The following is a 19,488-nucleotide window of genomic DNA, read 5'->3' on the forward strand; positions in this document are numbered from 1 at the left end:
TTGGTTATAGTAGATATAATTTATCCAATCTACATTTTTATTGAGAGTTGACCACCAGAAGATGCTTGATTCCAATCCAGCCCATATCTGATTCCTAGCTTTGAACTCATCAGGCACCCCCCTTGGAAKCCCAATGCTATCAATGTAAACTCTATTGTCAAAAGATCCTGACYGAGCYCTCCTTCTTTCTCTTCTACCTGGCACTAGGTCTTTGTGTTGGATAAGGGTGAAGGGCATGCCTAACTGCACTAGTGCACAAATACCGGTCCAATTTGTAAGCAGGTTAGGCCACAGCTTCATACCGCCACACAACCACCAGACATCCACTCTAGGCCTTTTTATCTTACTAAAGTCCTCGGAACTCAACCACCCAGTCAGGTCCCTCATTGTCTTGTCGGTTGTAACATTCTCTGTCCTATTGCATGTTCTTACTTCCCCTACGTCCTATCCGTGTGTGATGTATCGAGCCATACAATAATAATTTTCTCCTGTAACTGTGAAAAGGGACGTCTGGATGTAATGGGTACATGGGGATACAGATAATGCAGATCATTGCAACTGTCATTGTCTGGCTGCCCTGCCTTCATGAACAGCTTTACCACACAGGCCATTCCKCTGGGTGAATCAATTCCATCAAGTGGAAAGGGGATGGTGGTCAACTGAGGTTTGGCTGTAGCGCAGGCATAACATTCTTCTTTAGCTACTGATTTGGATGTATACTGAATCCATTCCAACCACAGGTTGGAATCCCCATAACCAGTTTCTACCTCAATCACTTCCTTAAGATCTTTCGTCTGAACTATCCGCACCGGTCCTTGGCTCTGGACGACTCCACGGTCAGTATCTGTTTCGTCAGGGGCTCTGCTTGTATTCTGGCTGGCTGWAGAACTATCACCGGCCCTAACCTCTTCTACCCGGAATGGTACTAGTGGTAGTCAAGCGTTAAAACTTGATCAAACCCAACATACCATAACCCTAGATCCTCTTTCTTTACGTTTTTATGGTAATTCGTAACTTTATGCAATACTTCCCTCGCTCCGGATTACAGTCAAAAACCCTCACCTTAACTATACTCCATTTTCTTCCATACTGGGTATGTGGATTTATATATAGCCCTCTCTCTCGGGGTGACTATACCTGTTTCCATGAACTACACGGGGACCTGCACAGATATCTTCCATAAAGGCTCATAGTTCTAGTTGGCCAGGGGTCAGAGCGCCCATTGGTCTACATAGAGCTCGACTGAGATACCTTCCCTAGCTCAACTCTCACTTCCTGTTTATCCAGATTAAGTGAACTTTTGCACGTTGTCAATAAAAACCCTCATCTTCTACAATATGGCTCCCACAATCAGACAGCTCAGACCAATCAGCGCTCCTGTAAAGCCCCACCCTTTCCCGGAGAACATATCATCAGCTAGAGGCCAGCCCATACTTTCACTTCTATGAACACACAAAGGGAGGATAGGGGCGGGTTAGGGAATCTTCGTAGTAGAGGTAACCCCGAACCTTTATTGGTATTCGGTTCTCTCCTAACTCTGTGACGCTATCCTAGAGAAGTTAACAAACAGTCGTCTCATGTGTTCTGCTAGTATATCTTCAACTTCTATGTCTACCTGTTCTGGTCCCTAACTCTGGAATCGTMTCCMCCAAGTAAGTTGGGAACGCTTCTACCCATTTACTATATCTATTATATAGAATATATATATATTTTTTYGTTCAATATCCAATAGGCCACAAAGTGTGTCCTAACCTGCTCTACCACCTGCACCACTATCCTTCCTCTAACCTGCTTTCTGTCTACCCTGGTGCTTATTCTGTGCACAAATATTTCCGTATGCTCCAAACTGTTGTCTAATTACRTCTACCATCTACCATCCCTCCGGTTGATACAAYGCTCTGCCCCTGTATRAATATGGCTGCATATCTAAACAATGCCTTAGGTAGTWTGGGCAAATMATCCTTGTGCCAACTCTCTTCTGAATCCCTCTATTCCTGTTTTAGGATGTGCGACTCCTTCTAAGGCCCTTYCTACATCCCTCTGTCTCCATGCCCTATAGACTTCTATCGTGCCTGGTTATGCTCCATCCCCAGCTCTGGGGTTGGGTAAGGTTATGAGTGGGAATTGGGGTATCTTCTCATCGTCTTCTAATTATTCTGTGTCACTTCTWTCTTCTCTCAATCCTGGCTTATTATGAGATTCTAACCTTCGTAATGCTCCAGGTCTCCTGCTCCTCACTCCCAGTCTCTCCCTCTCATTCTCCTCAAATTCCTTCAGCTCTCTCTCTATCTTGCTCATTTCCTGGCCACCCCCCCTCCTTCTCCTCATACTCCCAAACCATCAAGGTCACCTTCGGCCTCCACATAGGGCGGGGGAGCCCTTCTCCGTCTGCCTTTTCTACTGTCTGTCMGTCGCTCCTTCCCACAACCGTCCGTATCAAATATAGGTTGTTTCCAAATATTTACTAAATGTCTCACTGTCTCCCTGTCTGAACTCATGGATTTTAGAAAAATCACATGTCTATGGTAGTAATCTCTAAGTGTCAAATTTCTTACACTGCATACAGCAACAGCTGACTCCCTAAAGGAAAATAAAACTTTGCTAGATTTCTAAACATTACTTAAGCCACCTTAAAATCAGTATTACAAATGACCTTAAATTCATTATCCAAATGGCCCTCCCATGAGGCTGATCAGACCACAAAGGAAAGCCATGATAGAGGTCAAAAGTCATACCACCCTTTCACAGTAGTGTTTCTTACTATATTAGACAAATTAAAGAAAAACCATCAACCATTTTCTACATGTTCTATCCTAGGTTCCCAGAACATTCCCTTCTCCACAGAATTCACGTGTTTTATTAAAACTCAGAAAATCAAACTTTGTTAAACATTCCATGTGTGTGTGTACCCCTTTAAGATATTGTGACTTCTAGTAAACATTCCAAAGAGACAATGAAACCTTCCTATTCCCAGAAAAGAATTCAACCACTTGGTTCAGCATTTCATTATACTACCCCGATTTAGAAACCCAAACGTTGACCACAAACAAAACCTAATAATACTGATAATTCCTTTGTACTCTCTCGAATTATTAGTTTAAAATGTTATATGGTTATATGTACTTAATTGAGCATGCGCTACCCTTGGATACAATGCTGTACTTTAAATCTATGAAAATCCCCTACTTTAACATACTACTTGCCTAGTTTGGTCCAAGCTTGCTTTGCAGCATTAAAACCCATTTAGTCTGTCTGCAAACAGTCCAAACACTAGCGACTGTATCTTTCCAGGCAAAACATACCAATAGTGGTTGTGTCCTACTCGGTCACAATGTTMACAGGGAGCCTTACACTCCCGGGCGAAATGTCCTGTCTCATCGCAATTGAAACATTTTCTATTGTCTGATCCTGTCCATTTTTCCCCTTCTCTCTTAGGTCCCTTCCCCTTAAGGCCTCCTTTATGTTTGTCTACAATTATCTCGAGGTGATCTGCTTCTTTCTTTTCTATTCCTCCTCTGAGTCTGGCTGTAGGCGCCTGKCCTTTTTCTCTCTGTTCTTGCCTTTGACTCTCTCTCCTATCCTTTCTGTCCTTTCTACAGCCTTGATTGTGGCCCACCGTATRGCAGTGCATGCATGGTTSCTCACACTCCTTAGCCAAATGTCCTGGCTTGCTACAGTTGTAACATTTAGGTCCCTCTCTGTCATCTCTCTTCAGAGTTCTTTGTCTTTTCTCACCTCCACCCTTTTCTARCTCTATCCACTTTCTCAATAAGGTTGCTAAATCCTGTCCTCCTTTCTGTGCCTCTTCCTCCTTGGTAACTCCCTTTTTCTTGGCCCCCTCCGCTCTTTTTCTAGCMTCAGCCAGCCAAATACGAGCGGTGTCGAGCCCTTCTGTCCGTTGCTTCTCTACCTTGTCCCCACAAACCCTATTTATTTGTTTAATCATTGATTCCAGTTTTTCTATATTTAAACGTCTGTCAAATATCGTACCTTTCCCTCCATTTCGGGCCAAAACAGATGTTCCTCTTATCTTTTCCCTGCATATATTTCTCATCTCCCGTTAATTTCGGGATTCCCTTAGGGGATTTACTACTCATGTTTATTCAATTACTATTATTGTTATTATGCTTCTTCTTACAATCTATGTGTATGTGCTTTTTACCGTTATTATCCTTAACCTATGTTAATAAATTGCCCCCGTTAATCTTTCCTAGAATTTTACAATAACTATTTGTATGAATCCTGATATATTATTTAGATCTCACACTTTATACGACTATAAGTTCTACTTATTCTTAGTTGTTCCTTATGACTTTTGACTGATAAATATATCTATCTCCTTATTCTATGTGTGTGCTTTTAAAATTCTGATTAAATTACTCCTATGTGTCTCACTATTGATGTGTATGTCACTACTCCCTATGTGTGGGGTCACACTCTATGTGTGCTTTTCCTTTCTTGAAACTTTATCTATAGAGGTGTCTTTCGATCGAACATTAGGTCTCACCGTATACAACCTATAAGCTATTTTCCAGGGGTCGTAAATCCCTAGTCAGCAGCCTATTTTTCTGTTGTTCCTTGTTCTTTTGATGTTAATATCTCGTATCTCACTCCGCTATATTAGGTTTCCCTTCTTTCTCCATTTTTTAAAACTTTATTTCAGTATTGCCTTTGGAATCGGATCTATGGCTAACTCACTTTTGTTAATTGACCATTTGAGTTATCATGTTCGCATAGAATTACCGTCCTATCTCACCAAACCTATTTTATATTCTCGCCTCTTCAATTTAGGACTTTATTTAGGTATGTTTTTTMAATTGGATCTATTGTTAATTTACCACATGTTAATTAACCATTTAAGTTATCCTATMTGCACAAAATCACAGCACCTATTTATATCCCTTGCTAATAACCTCTCGGCCATCCGCTGGAGAGTGAGCGATCACGCTAAACAGGATTGAAAGGAAAGCCTCTTAAAGTCCTGCTGGTCAGAGGGGGGTGGATGGGGTCAATAGACATAGGGTCAATGGGGCATTGTACTGTGTGTGTCTGTATGAATGTAAGCTTTGTTTACATCTATGGATGATAACACAGTGATGTATGAACTTTAAAAGTACTGGTCAGTGTCKTTCAAATTCTAGTTTTTTTATGGCATTAGCACTTGGTTGTGTATGATTGTCTAAAAAATATAATGATGGTAAACTAAATCTTCACTGACATCCTTTTGAGTAATAGGTTGTGTGTGTGACCAACCAGGTTCAAACCCGGGTTGTCTACTCACCACAACACCATTAGCCCGCTGAGCTAAAGCCTGGGCAGAGCTTTGGGAGCTAACCTAGGTATCCAGGTCTCCGATAAGGTTACTGATCACGCGAGCGTGGTTCACTGAACCACCTCCATTACATGCGGTCTCATAATCTCTTTCTCCTCATTTTTTTCACCTGCAGAAGCTTATGATGCATGTGGAAGAGAGGATGAGTACATCTTTGGCCTTTCGTTGTTCCACTGGGATCATTGGCCACATGCAGTCATGCCAGAAAAACATGATTGGTAGGTATAGTACACACTTTGCTTGAGCCGTGAATGTGTTTCTTGAAATTCAAAACAGTTTGGTGATCATGGGCATAACATTATTATATTATAGCGAATAGAGGGAGCGGAAATAGGAACCGTGTTGCTCCTGTGAAAGGCAAACAACGGTACACATTAGGGTTAACCCAGTTGGAGGGAATTGTAATGTGGGCTCATTAGTGAGGATTGCTACACTGCCCRGTCCGAACACAAAGGTACGTCTCCGTGCTGGACCATCTTTCAGGTTTACGAAGCACGTCCATCCGTGCATTGCGATGGCTTCACTGGCGCCATCCCAAACCTGTCACCAATATAGCAAACGGAGGGCTCAGCAATATAACCCAGATCGCTCCTGTGAAAGGCAAACTTGCTACACATTTCTCCAATAGAGTTAACCCACTTTGGGGGAATTGTAACGTGGACTCATTAGTGAGGATCGCTACAATATCAATCCAAGAATTAGGAAGTAATTGATTTATATAGATGTATTATTTTTATGTGTAGTTAGACCCATGATGATGATTCTGTATTTCAGAGAATATTCGGCCGCTGCTGCCCCCTGRTGTCCAGGAGCAGCTCCACATTCACCTACCCAGCAGGAAGTTTGTCCTGACCTACGACCTTAACCTGGCCACCCTCTGCGCTGACTTCCAGGAGAACATCGACTTCCAGTTCTCTCTCGGCTGGACTGCCCTTGTCAGTCGATTCATTGGGCCGAGCAATGCCAAACGAGCCCTGATGGCCATGAACCAGAAGTTTCAGGTTAGCCATGGTCAGGGTCTGTATTCAGTCTCTCAGAGTAGAGGTGCTGATATAGGATCAGTTTTGCCTTTTAAATCATATTTCAAAAATATGGCATGGACATCATCCTAGATCAGCACTCCTACTCTGAGATGCTTAAAAAAAAGTTTACTTTGACAACAGTAGGATAAATGAGTGATATGCCAGGGGTGGCCAGCCATCCTCTTGAGCTACTGGGACTGCAGGGTTTTGCACGAACCCTATTCTTAATGCCTGATTCAACTAATCAAGGTCTCGAAGAACAGCTAAGTAATTTTAGCAGGGTTGGAATGAAAGCCTGTACACCCCGTAGTTCTCGATGAGGAGGATTGATGTAGGTGGCCACCAGTGTCATATGCCCTTAAATTCTCTCCAGAATACCTCTCCTACTGCACTCCAGGCACATGGTGGAACCAGCCTACAGGACCACGTGGCCTTTTCAATGGCAACAGGTGTAGTGTCACTCACCTCCAGAGCCTCCATGACTGTGCTTGTCATTGGTGGAGTGGTATGTGCACGTTCTCTTCTATTCAAACCAATTATGTTTGCATTTCATTTTATAATGTACTCTATTTGCTAACAGCTACTGATAAAACTGAAAGGTGCTTATATTGACCATCGCTAACACATGCATTGCTAGCCGTTATCTTTTGGCACACTAACYCTTAACGATAATTAATAAACTTCCYTACATGATTGAAGAAGGCAATGGAGCTCCGCCCGTTTTTTTTTTAATTGCGGAGGGGGAAGCTAAGGCTACTGAGTAATAGTGAAAGGGGGAGGTATGTTGTGTGAGACAGCTTTTTTCACCCGATTTGGGCAACTTATCACCTCTACATTTTTTATAAAACACTATAAAGAGTTAAAATAATGTGTCATTACATACCTATTTCAAGGGTTGTGTCGAATTTGAATAGGGCTTTTAGGGCAGCGCTAAAGTGATATTCACAAGTAAACTGRGGCTGTCACGGCTTTTGAGATAGATGGCTTGCAGTGATGACGTGAAAAATATATGCATTCAGTTGTACAATTGACTAGGTATCCCCCTTTCCCTATCCCTTTCACTTTCTTGTTTTTAATCTGCGAGAGAAGCGTGTATCGTACAGCGTCAGAGGGGTCAGGTTTTTCAATTTTTCTCGAATACTATTGGTCTATTACCATGTCAATCAACGCTTGAATAGAAACGTAGTTTACGCCACCCGGATTTTGATACCAACAATGTCACTACAGTCCCATTTGTTTTCATCGCAGCCTCGTTTGAATGCCATGGTACGCAAAATCTGTATGGAACAGTGTTAGCTACCGTTACTTGTTTGTAATGATAACAGATAACTTGCGTGCCAAAACTGACACAATAAAGCAAACACTGACACATGATTATATTGCTAATTTGCTATTAATACTGACAACTGTTTGTAAAAGCTAATGCTAACACTGATTTTTCTTGCTAGTCTAGCACTGCTATTACAGCAATGTTTACATGGCTAATGGCTGACAGCTAATGCTAAAGCAGGTGATCTCCTCCCACCCTGTGCGGCAGGTGTGGCGCTCAGTGGGCTGGAGGCTCATCGCCCTCTCCGCAACACTTTATGGCCTGCTCTACCTGTACGAGAAGCTGACGTGGACCAACGCCTCCAGGGAAAGGGCTCTGAAGCAGCAGTTTGTGGAGCTCGCCATCCACCGACTTAGGGCCATCATCCCCTTCACCAGTGGGAGCTGCAGCCAGCAGGTTCACCAGTGAGTCCCAGTTCTACCGAAACAGTTTGAGAGAAGATAGGATTTAATTTAGTTTCTGTGGCTTTCGATTGAATTTAAATGAGTGTATGGTAGTGTTACGCAATAAACCTATTATTATAATAAATTATTTGAATTCCATTTCATTCAGTTTTTTTCTGTGAGCTCAATGCACACATTCCTCAGTTTCTCTAGAGCTGTGGTCACCAACCTTTTTTGAGACATCACTTTGAGTCAAAATGCAAATTTTACATTACTTAAAAAACATACAATTATGCAACATGAACCTATTAAAAACAGTACTGTAGTATTGAGGTTTGTGCAGTAAGCTATAGGCCCAAAACATTATCACTGCATACAGTGGTTCCTCCTTTAAAAGTTGCGAGCTTACATCGCGGGACTTAGAGGTACGCAGCGTCACGGCTTCAGTGCGCCAGACCYCCGCAAGGGGGAGTTAGAGCACTCATTATGCATTTGGGTCCCAAGGTTTTTATATAACCATTCATATCGAGTGGTTCCAATGACGAATTTGACGCGAGCCATCGGTCCCTGGTGACTTTCTTCAAAGATGGCTGGCAAAACATTACGGTGGAAGCAAATGTAAGTAGTTATAACGAGTCAAGCAAAAAATGTACAATTGAGAGGAATATGTTAGTTAATGTAGATACCAACGTTTMTGCATATTTTTTTGTCATATAGTAATTTACGAAAATCGCTATTTAGCATATTAGCTGACTAGCTAACATTAGCTAGCTAGTTAGTGTTATGACATGAGTATGAATTTGTAATTCGTGTTGTTTAATGTTTTAGGGACTCCTGAGAAAACCAGCAAACCAYGCTGTCGTCCTGTGAAACAGTGGATGTAAAATCTACATTTTCGACCCCTTGATCAGCTCGCACTCTGAAAGTAAAGTATCTTTTTTGTAGATATGAAAACAATAACTGAGATATSACCGTTCAATCTAAAGCAGCAGATCTCATTTTCAGGATACATCAATACAGCACAGAWAYCTTAACACCAGACTGGTATTGTGGTTGTTCATTAGATAATGGGAAATGGGCAATATGCATACAAAATAATATACTTACCTTCCTTGAAAATCCATMTATACCGCCAAAGATGACAATGTTGTATCTTGAAAAAAGCATTGGAATTAAAAGTGAAATGTTTAACCTACTAACCTGCTTCATTATTTATGTATTACCAGTTGATGAAGAACAACTCCWATTTCATACATCATTGAAAATTTGTCTACGAATAAGTAAGAATAAAAAAGTTTAAATAAATTCTTATATTTGATGAAGACATTATACATCTAAGTATAAAGGCACAAGGCGAGACCCAGATGCAGACACAGGAGGCAGATGGTTGAAGTCTTACAATGTTTAATAATCCAAAGGGATAAGCAAGAGAATGGTCGTGGACAGGCAAAACGGTCAAAACCAGATCAGAGTCCAGGAGGTACAGAGTGGCAGACAGGCTCATGGTCAAGGCAGGCAGAATGGTCAGTCAAGCGGGTACAGAGTTCAGAAACAGGAAAGGGTCAAAACCGTGAGGACTAGAAAAAGAGAATAGCAAAAGGAGCGCGGGAAAAACACGCTGGTTGACTTGACTAAACATACAAGACGAACTGGCACAGAGAGACAGGAAACACAGGGATAAATACACTGGGGAAAATAAGCGACACCTGGAGGGGGTGGAGACAATCACAGGAACAGGTGAAACAGATCAGGGCATGACACTTAGTACCCTATCAATTTATGATTTGRATCAATGTGGACAAGAGACAGGGGAGCAGGAACAGAGTATTTTTGCAGAGCAATGCAACGAAGCTGGATCATTCTGGCAATGATACCTGCACCATCTACACGCTGCAAAGACTCCCTAACTCTTTCCCATTGCTTGAAGACTTCCTTTGACCATTCTAAAGCCTGCATGGGTCATCCTTGCCTTAATGGCCCTGACTTTCTGGTCTAACTCTTCATCTGACATATCAGAATAGCATTCCCTGACAGACATATTGTGCTCTTTCATCCTTCTGTAAAAAAAGCTAACCATTACACTGTCATGTAATATGATTATATATCGACTATGTAACAAATAGGACATGGCCTGCTTATGAGTTACCATGAAAGAAAGTTAGATGAATTCAACTGAAAATGGCGAGAACAGGCGTTCGTAGCTAAATGTTTTTGGTTAGTTTGAGAATAATAATTGCATGATTTATCCTTCTATGTATGTATATATCTATGTAATATAGTGGAATGTTATGAACKGTCCCTGAATCGTAGGAGCTAACTACTAGCTATGTAGAAGTTGGACGGAAGAACGCCCAGTACTGCTTACCTGAGATGCCATCATCACACAGTCCTTCATAGGAGTCCGCTATGACTTCCTTTGTGTTGGAAAGAAAGGCTGAACAGTATTGGTTGTAGCCAAACTGACACTTAAAAAATGGCCAAAATGGAGGGTGGTTGATAGCGAAATTAAATTGTTTTMTTTTCAAATACATTTTTTGTTCTCAAAATATTTTTGGGGAATAAAATGCATAAAGTTTTGCACTCTATTACAAAATACTTGATTGCCCCCCCACAAAAAAATACTTTAAAGCCTCGTTTTTGCTTTCAGAACAATTATTTTTTATTGAAAATAAAAAAGTTTTGCTCTCGACAAAAAGAGAGCAACTTGCAACAAAAAATTGCTGCAAGTTGGGGAGGGGGCCTAATAGCTGAACAATAGACTATTCAACCTTTACTAAAGAATAGTCTAATAGCCGAGCTAGGTGTGAAAAAACCCCGTCCTATCACAGACCACATTTTCCCTAATGACCAAGGGGGAGTTAGAGCACTGATTATGCTTTTGGGTCCTACTYTGTCTCTAACTGACCATGAATGGGCATTATAAACCAAATAATAAACTGATAATTGTGCACAACTTCAAATGAAACAAGCAGGGAGCAGGTTTCGAACCCTCAACTTTCTTGCCCGAAGGCCAGCGCGTTATCGACTGTGCACCAAAAGCATGCTCAAGCCACAAAATTGATAGAGCACGTCCTCGCGGTAGCTTGCTACTCAATGTAATAAAGTAATGACTTTTCAAACAAGTTACCTTACACGTTATGTTGGCTGACAATTTGTTAGCTACGCTGTCCTTACAAACCACATAGCATATCATTACAGCAGTATGTACCGGTATGTTAGCTAGCTACCTAACGTTAGTAGTTACACATCAAACTTGAGAGTATATTAACTATAGGCTAACTAACTACCCAACGTTTATTGACTTGATTATTCCCGTCATTCTTAGCTTAGCTAAATGGCGTAGTCGTTGTGCGTTCTCAATAGACATTCGGGTGCTTTCGTAAATTCGCTCTGGCTATCTAKTCCGATTTCAGAGCACTCTCGTCTGAGTGTACCAGAGCGCAGAATAATGAATTTACGAGCGCTCAACACCCGTTGAATATAGCCGGTGTCACTAAACTTCGCAATTAAATTGTTTCCAGCAGCACAGTTACAGTCACCAACACWCTGGTTAACACAAAAACTGCCTAACCAGCTAGGGTGAGTAAAATGGTCAGAGTGGTGTCATTTGTGTCTGGAAGTAGCGATCAAGCTAGCCAATGTTAGCTTGGGTGCTTGACTGCTGTTGTAAGGCCAGGACGCTCAAATCAATCATACTCCTCGGCCCGAACGTCCAGTGTGCGCTCGGAGAGTGAAACGGTCTGAATGTACCCAGAGGGTTTTTCCATTTTTCATGGAATAGAAACACCATAACATTTATCAAATTAATTAAGCAAGTACCAATCAAACATTTGGACACACCTACTCATTCCAGGATTTTTCTATATTTTTACTATTTTCTACATTGTAGAATAATAGTGAAGACATCACAACCATGAAATAACACATATAGAATCAGTTAAGAACAAATTATTATTTACAAGGACAGCCTACTCCTTCCTCCACGTCAGGGAATTGAACCCTGGTCTCCTGCAATTTGGAAGACTATCAAATGCTTCTCAAAGACGCCCTCTGGTTGTCAAATTAGCATTAACAGCAAAAATGTCTGACAAATAGATAACTTGCCACAGAATGCTGCAGCAGCCCGCAAGGTGTGTCACAGTATGACGCAACTTTTAAAGGAGGAACCACCGGCTCGATTCGGTCTAATGTAGCATCATTTGAAATAGTTTTTTTTTTTTTACATTGGATATATAAGTAGAGACTCAGAGCTAGAAAATGGTATATCATACACTACAGTTGAGGAACAATGGGAAAGTAATTCTGTTTTGAAAGTTGATAAACTTGTAAGTTGATAAACATTTGTGAGAAAAAGGCCCTTGAATGTTTTGGTAAACCTACTGGAGAGCACTTCTTTGTCTACAACCATTCAGCATCGTTCACACCCTCTTTAGCCTTAACCCCACCCATCTCTTTAAGGATTCACATGTGAGGCCCTGTACTGAACAACCAAAGATTTCAAGACTAAAGGCTGGTTTATACTACGTCTATTGACAGTTGTCGCAGTGACATCATGAACATTCTATTGCCGTCTGACATCAAACAACATCAAACATGAATCTAGCTAGCTAAACAATGAACCATAATCCCAACTCATAACGTTACTACCCTGCATGAATCTGCAGGTAGCTAACCAACCAGGTTCAATGTTATCTAGCTAACTAACATTAGGCTATAACTAGCAATGCAAATGGCTCTGAGATACTAATAATATTACTACACAGATCATACACGTAACGTTAGCTAGGGAGCCAGCCAGCTAACGTTAGCTAGCTAGCTAACACTACGCTTTAACTTGAAATGAAAACGACTTTCTGACAAYATTAGAAATTTATAATATCTGAAAATGTAGCTAGCTAGACTATCTTACCCATATACATGGATGAACGCTTCTCCCTCTCTGTCACAGATGCCATGATTGCCCTTAGTTTTGAAGATGTAATCCGGAGACAGGTGTTTTGTACAACAGTCTTCTGTGTGTTCCCTTTGACTCCCTCTGCATATTTGCAATCAAACTACAACATTTTCTCCATCTCCTTAGCTATCATACTCTAATTCCACCGGTCATTCCACTGATTTCAAATCTTGGTCTTCCAGAAAGTGGAGAGCAGCAGTTTTTCAGTTCTACTATGTGATATCTTTCAAAAAAGCCACGTTAGAAAGGATTACCTACACATACTGATCAGCTCATGTTATAGACAGAAGCGAGCTATATGGCTACCAATCCAAACTCCTCTCTTGGCATGTCCAGCCAATCCATTATCWCAGKCAARCATGGCTAGTGGGAAGGTTCCTGCCTTTTTCCATGGCTCAACCAACTAGGCTCGTAATTTAACAATTGTATTCGTATTTACAGATGGCATACAAGTTTGTTATTAAGGCACATGAAAGTTCACATGTTCCAGAGTGCATTTCTGTCAAAAATGGTTTTAGATTTCTTTTTAAGGTTTACGTTCAAATGCCTCTCCTGTGAAGTAGTGACGCGCGACATACGCCTAGTTTTCTGAAACGAGTCACATATTCGTTTTGCTTGAATTGCCTTGCATTTGTGGTTATTCTCAGACCATTAAAAAAATAATAATAATTCAACATTTGATGTAGGCTATATGATTACACCGGTAATATATCAGTTGTTATATTACTTGTTTAATTTTTTATTTTACTGGGCTGATGGAGCCTGCATCGGATGGTGACTCTCAGTAGAGGGACAGAATGACAATGTATAACCCTCAGAATGAGGGTCCGCCTTTCAATGTCCCTCCGCTCTCCCTTTAGAAAGTGTTGACAGTGTTGCGTAAACTTAAACAGGAACTCAATCATAAAAACAGTAGCTCTTTGCTGTATTTGTTGATAGTCTCTCRCTAGTCATGGTTTTAAAAGCTTTGAAATCTCACAATATCAACTTTGCAGTAGCTTTCTTTTTATACCTGCTACGTTACTGCAAACAAGAAGTTCTGAGCCATCCGATTGACAAGTGGTAGGCCTATAGTCCACTTGATTTGCTAACCCAGGCCCGGCGGGAAGGTACCTTCAGACATATGAAATGGTTCAAAATGGGAACCCATCGCCTACCCGACACGCAGGGTAGTTGAATCGGGTGCACTTAACACCAACAACTTGAGACAAATTAATAAAATACGAACACAAGTCTTATAGTTTGCTTTTTTACAGATCTCCATCGACCGGTTGGTGACCACTGCTCTAGAGATAAATCAGATCAAGCCCGAACTGTGCGATGTATTCGGGAGTTGTAGTTTCCAACAGGCCAATATTCTACATAGTTTAGCGCAGAAAACATGGTAATTAACTACAATGACCATAATTCATTGCACACCAACTTGTCCGGTCTGTGTGTTTCTTTTACACCTGTTAAGTTAGGTTAGTGTGGGGTAGACACAGAGAGGGAGAGAAGAGACAGAAGAATGCACAATCGAGAGGGTTAGAAAGCAGTTGCTTCGCAAGGTATTTCTACCTGAAAATACATGATCAAAGTGGTTGGTATTCAGCAGTCCTAAAAGTCTACCTTATTTACTTTTTTAAGAACTAGTAAAATAGTGATTTTGTCAGACAGCATAGGCAGCAGCTCTATAGAGGTAAGATGATGACTTGAAATGAAATAATAGTCATCAAATAAAACAAATGTAATATACACAACTGAAATATTTTATTAAAGTAATGTGAATAAATGATGGTTAATACATTTTAAGCAGTAATGGGCATTCACTACCATCATGGGATGGTAGAGCATTCAACCCACAGTGCGTTTATTTATATATTTTTTAAACAAAATCGAAAACCGTGATTATTTATAATCGAATCGGAACCAAATTGACCTCAAAAAGCTCAGCACTAGTGTATGGTGAGTAGAGTACTAACCTTACAAAAATAATTGCAGTTACAATGCAGTACATTGCACTTACACTACTGCGTCTAAAAAATTACAGATACTTTTGTAACTGCAGGGTTACTACAGTATGCTGTATGCATTGCAGTCATTTTGCTTTTAATTGTGGTTATTTTACAGTTATACTGTCATGTGTATCCTATGTAGGGTTACTACAGTATGCTGTATGCATTGCAGTCATTTTGCTTTTAATTGTGGTTATTTTACAGTTATACTGTCATGTGTATCCTATGTAGCCTCAATGTGGAATCACTCGCTAATTAGCTGTGCACTAGTAGTGGCAATCTTCCAAGTGATGTCACCCTCTATTTGACCTAGAGATCGTGTCACCCTTGCTCAACCAAGAACATGTTTTTGTAGAGCTATTGGTTAGAATGTTGCTTTGTGGGTGATAAGGGTCTCTGATTTGCACCCAGCTCGGGCCAGAACAGAGACAGAAGCTATACTGTTACATGTACAGTAATGTATGTGTATTTTCCAGCTCTCATGCRCTCCTAACGTGACCTTTTGGTTGTGGCAGGGAGTTGGCAACGACCTTTACCCGTCTGTGCCAGCGGGTTGACCTGAGCGAGGTGGAGCTGGAGGGGCACATTCGACTACTGAGTGGCAGGATCCAGAGACTGGAGAACGTCCAGCGACGCTCCAAGACTCTCAGGTCGAATAGCCACTCTACCTTGCATTGTTCATCTCAGCTTTTTAATATCTGYCAGTAGGGCTTTCTGAACACATTGTACACACACACACTTCAATACAAACTACTGACATGAAAAGTTAGAAAATAACCGAGTGCTAAATCTCTTCTGTTTCCCACAGACACAGAGCCACAGATCTGGAGTCTCAGCTGGAGGCATTCTCTGCCCAGTATCTGCAGAATCAGTGCTYAGTGAACAGATCCTCACCAGGAGCTACATTGAGGTTTTCAATGGAACTGGTTCTAAAATGGTCTGCGGTACCATGATCATTCTATACAGAAACTACTCAGTTTCCAAGAACCAATTTAAAACCAAAAACAGWCATTCCCACAACTTCCAAGGAACCAAATGTTCTAGCTGGATAGCATCTGMATGTGTCATTGCATGTGTTATCGCATGGGGCACATCTCACACAGGTACAGTGCATTCGGAAAGTATTCAGACCCCTTGACTTTTTCCACATTTTGTTTTACGTCACAGCCTTATTCTAAAATGTATTCAATTGTTTTCATTTCATCATCAGTCTACATGCAATACCCCATAACGACAAAGCAAAAACAGTTTTTTTTTCTTCACATTTATAAAAAATCGAAAACTGAAATATCACAGTACTCAGAGCCTTTACTCAGTACTTTGTTGAAGCACCTTTGGCAGCGATTACAGCCTTGAGTCTTCTTGGGTTGGACGTTACAAGCTTGGCACACCTGTATTTTGGGAGTTTCCCCCKTTTTTCTCTGCAGATCCTCTCAAGCTCTGTCAGGTTGGATGGGGAGCGTAGCTGCACAGCTATTTTTAGGTCTCTCCAGAGATGTTCGATTGGGWTCAAGTCTGGGCTCTGACTGGGCCACTCAAGGACATTCTGAGACTTGTCAAGAAGCCACTCCTGCGTTGTCTTGGCTCTGTGCATAGGATCGTTGTCATGTTGGAAGGTGAACCTTCCCCTTAGTCTGAGGTCCTGAGCGCTCTGGGGCAGGTTTTCATCAAGGATCTCTCTGTACTTTGTTCTGTTCATCTTTCCCTCAATCATGACTAGTCTCCTAGTCCCTGCCACTGAAAAACATCCACACAGCATTCAGGCCAAAGAGTTCAATCTTGGTTACATCAGACCAGATAATCTTGTTTCTCATGGTCTGAGAGTCCRTTAGGTGCCTTTTGGTAAACTCCAAGCGYGCCTTTTACTGAGTAGTGGATTCCGTCTGYCCACTCTACCATAAAGGCCTGATTGGTGGAGTGTTGCAGAGATGGTTGTCCTTCTGGAAGATTCTGCCATCTTCACAGAGGAACTCTGGAGCTCTGTCAGAGTGACCATCGGGTTRTTGGTCACCTCCCTGACCAAGGCCCTTCTTCCCTGAGTGCTCAGTTTGGCCGGTCAGCCAGCTCTAGGAAAGTCTGATTGGTTCTTTTAATTTTTAATACATTTGCAAAAATCTCTAAAAACCTGTTTTCGCTTCATCATTATGGGGTATTGTGTGTAGATTTATGAGGGGGAAAAAATMATTGAATCCATTTTAGAATAAGGCTGTAACGTAACAAAATGTGGAAAAAGTCAAGTGGTTTGAATACTTTCCGAATACACTGTATACAGGGCCAAGCTGATTCAGTAAAACACAATAAAATAACAGGCATAGTYCCATACAGTATTTTATTTAGACAGTTGTGAAATCACAGAGGGGTAGACAGAGAGATGGGAGTAACAGTATGACGTTTTAGGTCTCATTTGATGTTTTAGGGCTAGATTCAATCAGCGCTATAGTTCGCTATGAGGTCATTTCCAATTGAGCCGACATGAATGCAGTCTCTGCGAATGCGGGAAATTGCCTTTCAATTTGAATCGCGCTATAGCACTGAACTTTGGCATTACGGATTGAATCGAGCCCTTGGAGTGAAGAATGAACCCCGGTCTGCGGTGGGGAGAGGGAGTATGTGTCTAGAGCCTGTGGTATTACTGCTAGACTACGGGCTCTGCACACACCATACAGTATTGCCATGAAGACACTTTTGTTTTACAGATGGGTCCTGTTTTGACTACCTATGATCTAAGTCAGTAGTAGTTTTTCACTCATATTGTACAGTATTTGTAGTTCAGGCTACTGAGTTTGAAATTAATCTATTTTTCAGCTTTACAAACATCAGTTATTTTCCAGCTCAAAAATAATGTTAGTATTGACACACTTTAGAAAAATAATAGGATAAATATATGGTATACGGTTCATTTTGCTGCTAAGTTCTACAACCAGTTTTGTCACCTGTGTACCAAGTAAACTCAAATGTATTGTACTTGCATTTTCTGAAACTCTGCACATTACATTTGGTATATTAGAGAGACACTGTTTATTCATGACTGTGCTATTCATCTTCACACAAGTGAAGACATGAATAAACAGCCTTAGTTACTTCATATCTACTAAGTGCAATAAATCTGGCCAGATATTTCTTGGGTCTGTGTTTCTTGCCTGTTGAGGATTTGCCACACCAAGGGGGAAATATTGTTTGACGGGAGGCAATATATGGGTCGTTACATGAATATAGTGCCTGATATTTTCTCTAATAATTTAAGTAAACATTTTGCACCAGTGRTGAATTTTAAAAGCCTGCTATATTTAATGAAGTGCCCTTTAATACACTGAGTGAACAAAACATGATGAACATAGACTGACCAGGGGAAAGTTATGATCCCTTATTGATGTCACTTGTTAAATCGACTTCAATCAGTGTAGATGAAGGGGAGGAGACTAAAGGCTAAAGAAGGATTTGTAAGCCTTGAGACAATTGAGACATGGGTTGTGTATGTGTGCCATTCAGAGGGTGAATGTGCAAGACAAAAGATTGAAGTACCTTTGAACAGGGTATGGTAGTAGGTGCCAGGCGCACCACTTTGTGTCAATAACTGATGGGTTTTTCACGCTCAACAGTTTCCAGTGTATATAAAGAATGGTCCACCACCCAAAGGACAACCAGTCAACTGGGGGAAACACAACATGGGCCAGCATCCCCGTGGAATGCTTTCGACACCTTGTAGTGTCCATGCCCCAATGAATTGAGGCTGTTATGAGAGCAAAAAGGGGGGTGCATCTCAATATTAGGACGTTGTTCTTAATGTTTTGTAGACTCAGTGTATAAACCACATGGAAAATTCAATAAATCGGACTTTCTTTTGTTCCATATTATATTTTCCCGACCTCTATTAAGATTTTAACCCACTTAACCCCAAGTTTTCAGAATCATTGTAAAGCCCTGGTTATTTTGTTGCTTTGACAAAGTAATTTCTGAAGATGATTATTTATTTAATGTAATTAGTGATTCATTTACACTTGTCCCTCATTTTAAGGTCAACCCTGTTACGTGAACTGAACTCTCGTTTTAATATGGTGAAAATCTTCCTTTTTAAATATTTATTTTCAAAAGAAAAAACTGAGCGTGTCATGCATAACTAGTCAACCCTGTTACCCATAGATAGACAATTTWWAAAAAATGGTGAAGCTTGCATTCAATTGCCTCTCCCTGTTGCACAAATCAAGATTCCATTCCCCTTGTGACAAGGGAAGTTATTGCTGATTTCAGATGAAATCGTCAATCCTGTTACTTTAATTGGCACTTTGACTAAATTACAGGACCCAAAAGGTGTGTATCCATTGATGGAATTACCCATATAACACCAACACAGGTAGCCTAGTGGTTAAGAGCGTTGGGCCAGTAACTGAAAGGTCGCTGGTTCAGAGCCGACTAAGTGAAAAAAAATATGTTGATGTGCCCAAGAGCAAGGCACTTTACCCAAATTGCTCTTCA

The 19,488-nt window shown here is 41.0% G+C and overlaps 1 protein-coding gene across 1 annotated transcript in view; it reads left to right on the plus strand.

Annotated features, from left to right (window-relative positions):
- The window catches only part of mfn1a (mitofusin 1a), a 33,194-nt gene extending 15,074 nt beyond the window's left edge, over positions 1 to 18,120 (plus strand). Inside the window, exons 12-17 of the mRNA XM_023977642.2 lie at positions 5,448 to 5,550; positions 6,107 to 6,333; positions 6,728 to 6,859; positions 7,892 to 8,088; positions 15,531 to 15,665; positions 15,824 to 18,120. Coding sequence (XP_023833410.1) covers positions 5,448 to 5,550; positions 6,107 to 6,333; positions 6,728 to 6,859; positions 7,892 to 8,088; positions 15,531 to 15,665; positions 15,824 to 15,968 — 939 coding nt within the window. The 3' untranslated portion in view covers positions 15,969 to 18,120. The remainder of the gene's footprint in view (positions 1 to 5,447; positions 5,551 to 6,106; positions 6,334 to 6,727; positions 6,860 to 7,891; positions 8,089 to 15,530; positions 15,666 to 15,823) is intronic.
- Positions 18,121 to 19,488: the final 1,368 nt, after the last annotated feature.

The sequence above is a fragment of the Salvelinus sp. IW2-2015 genome, linkage group LG32 (assembly GCF_002910315.2).
Source record: "Salvelinus sp. IW2-2015 linkage group LG32, ASM291031v2, whole genome shotgun sequence".
Lineage (NCBI taxonomy): Eukaryota > Metazoa > Chordata > Actinopteri > Salmoniformes > Salmonidae > Salvelinus > Salvelinus sp. IW2-2015.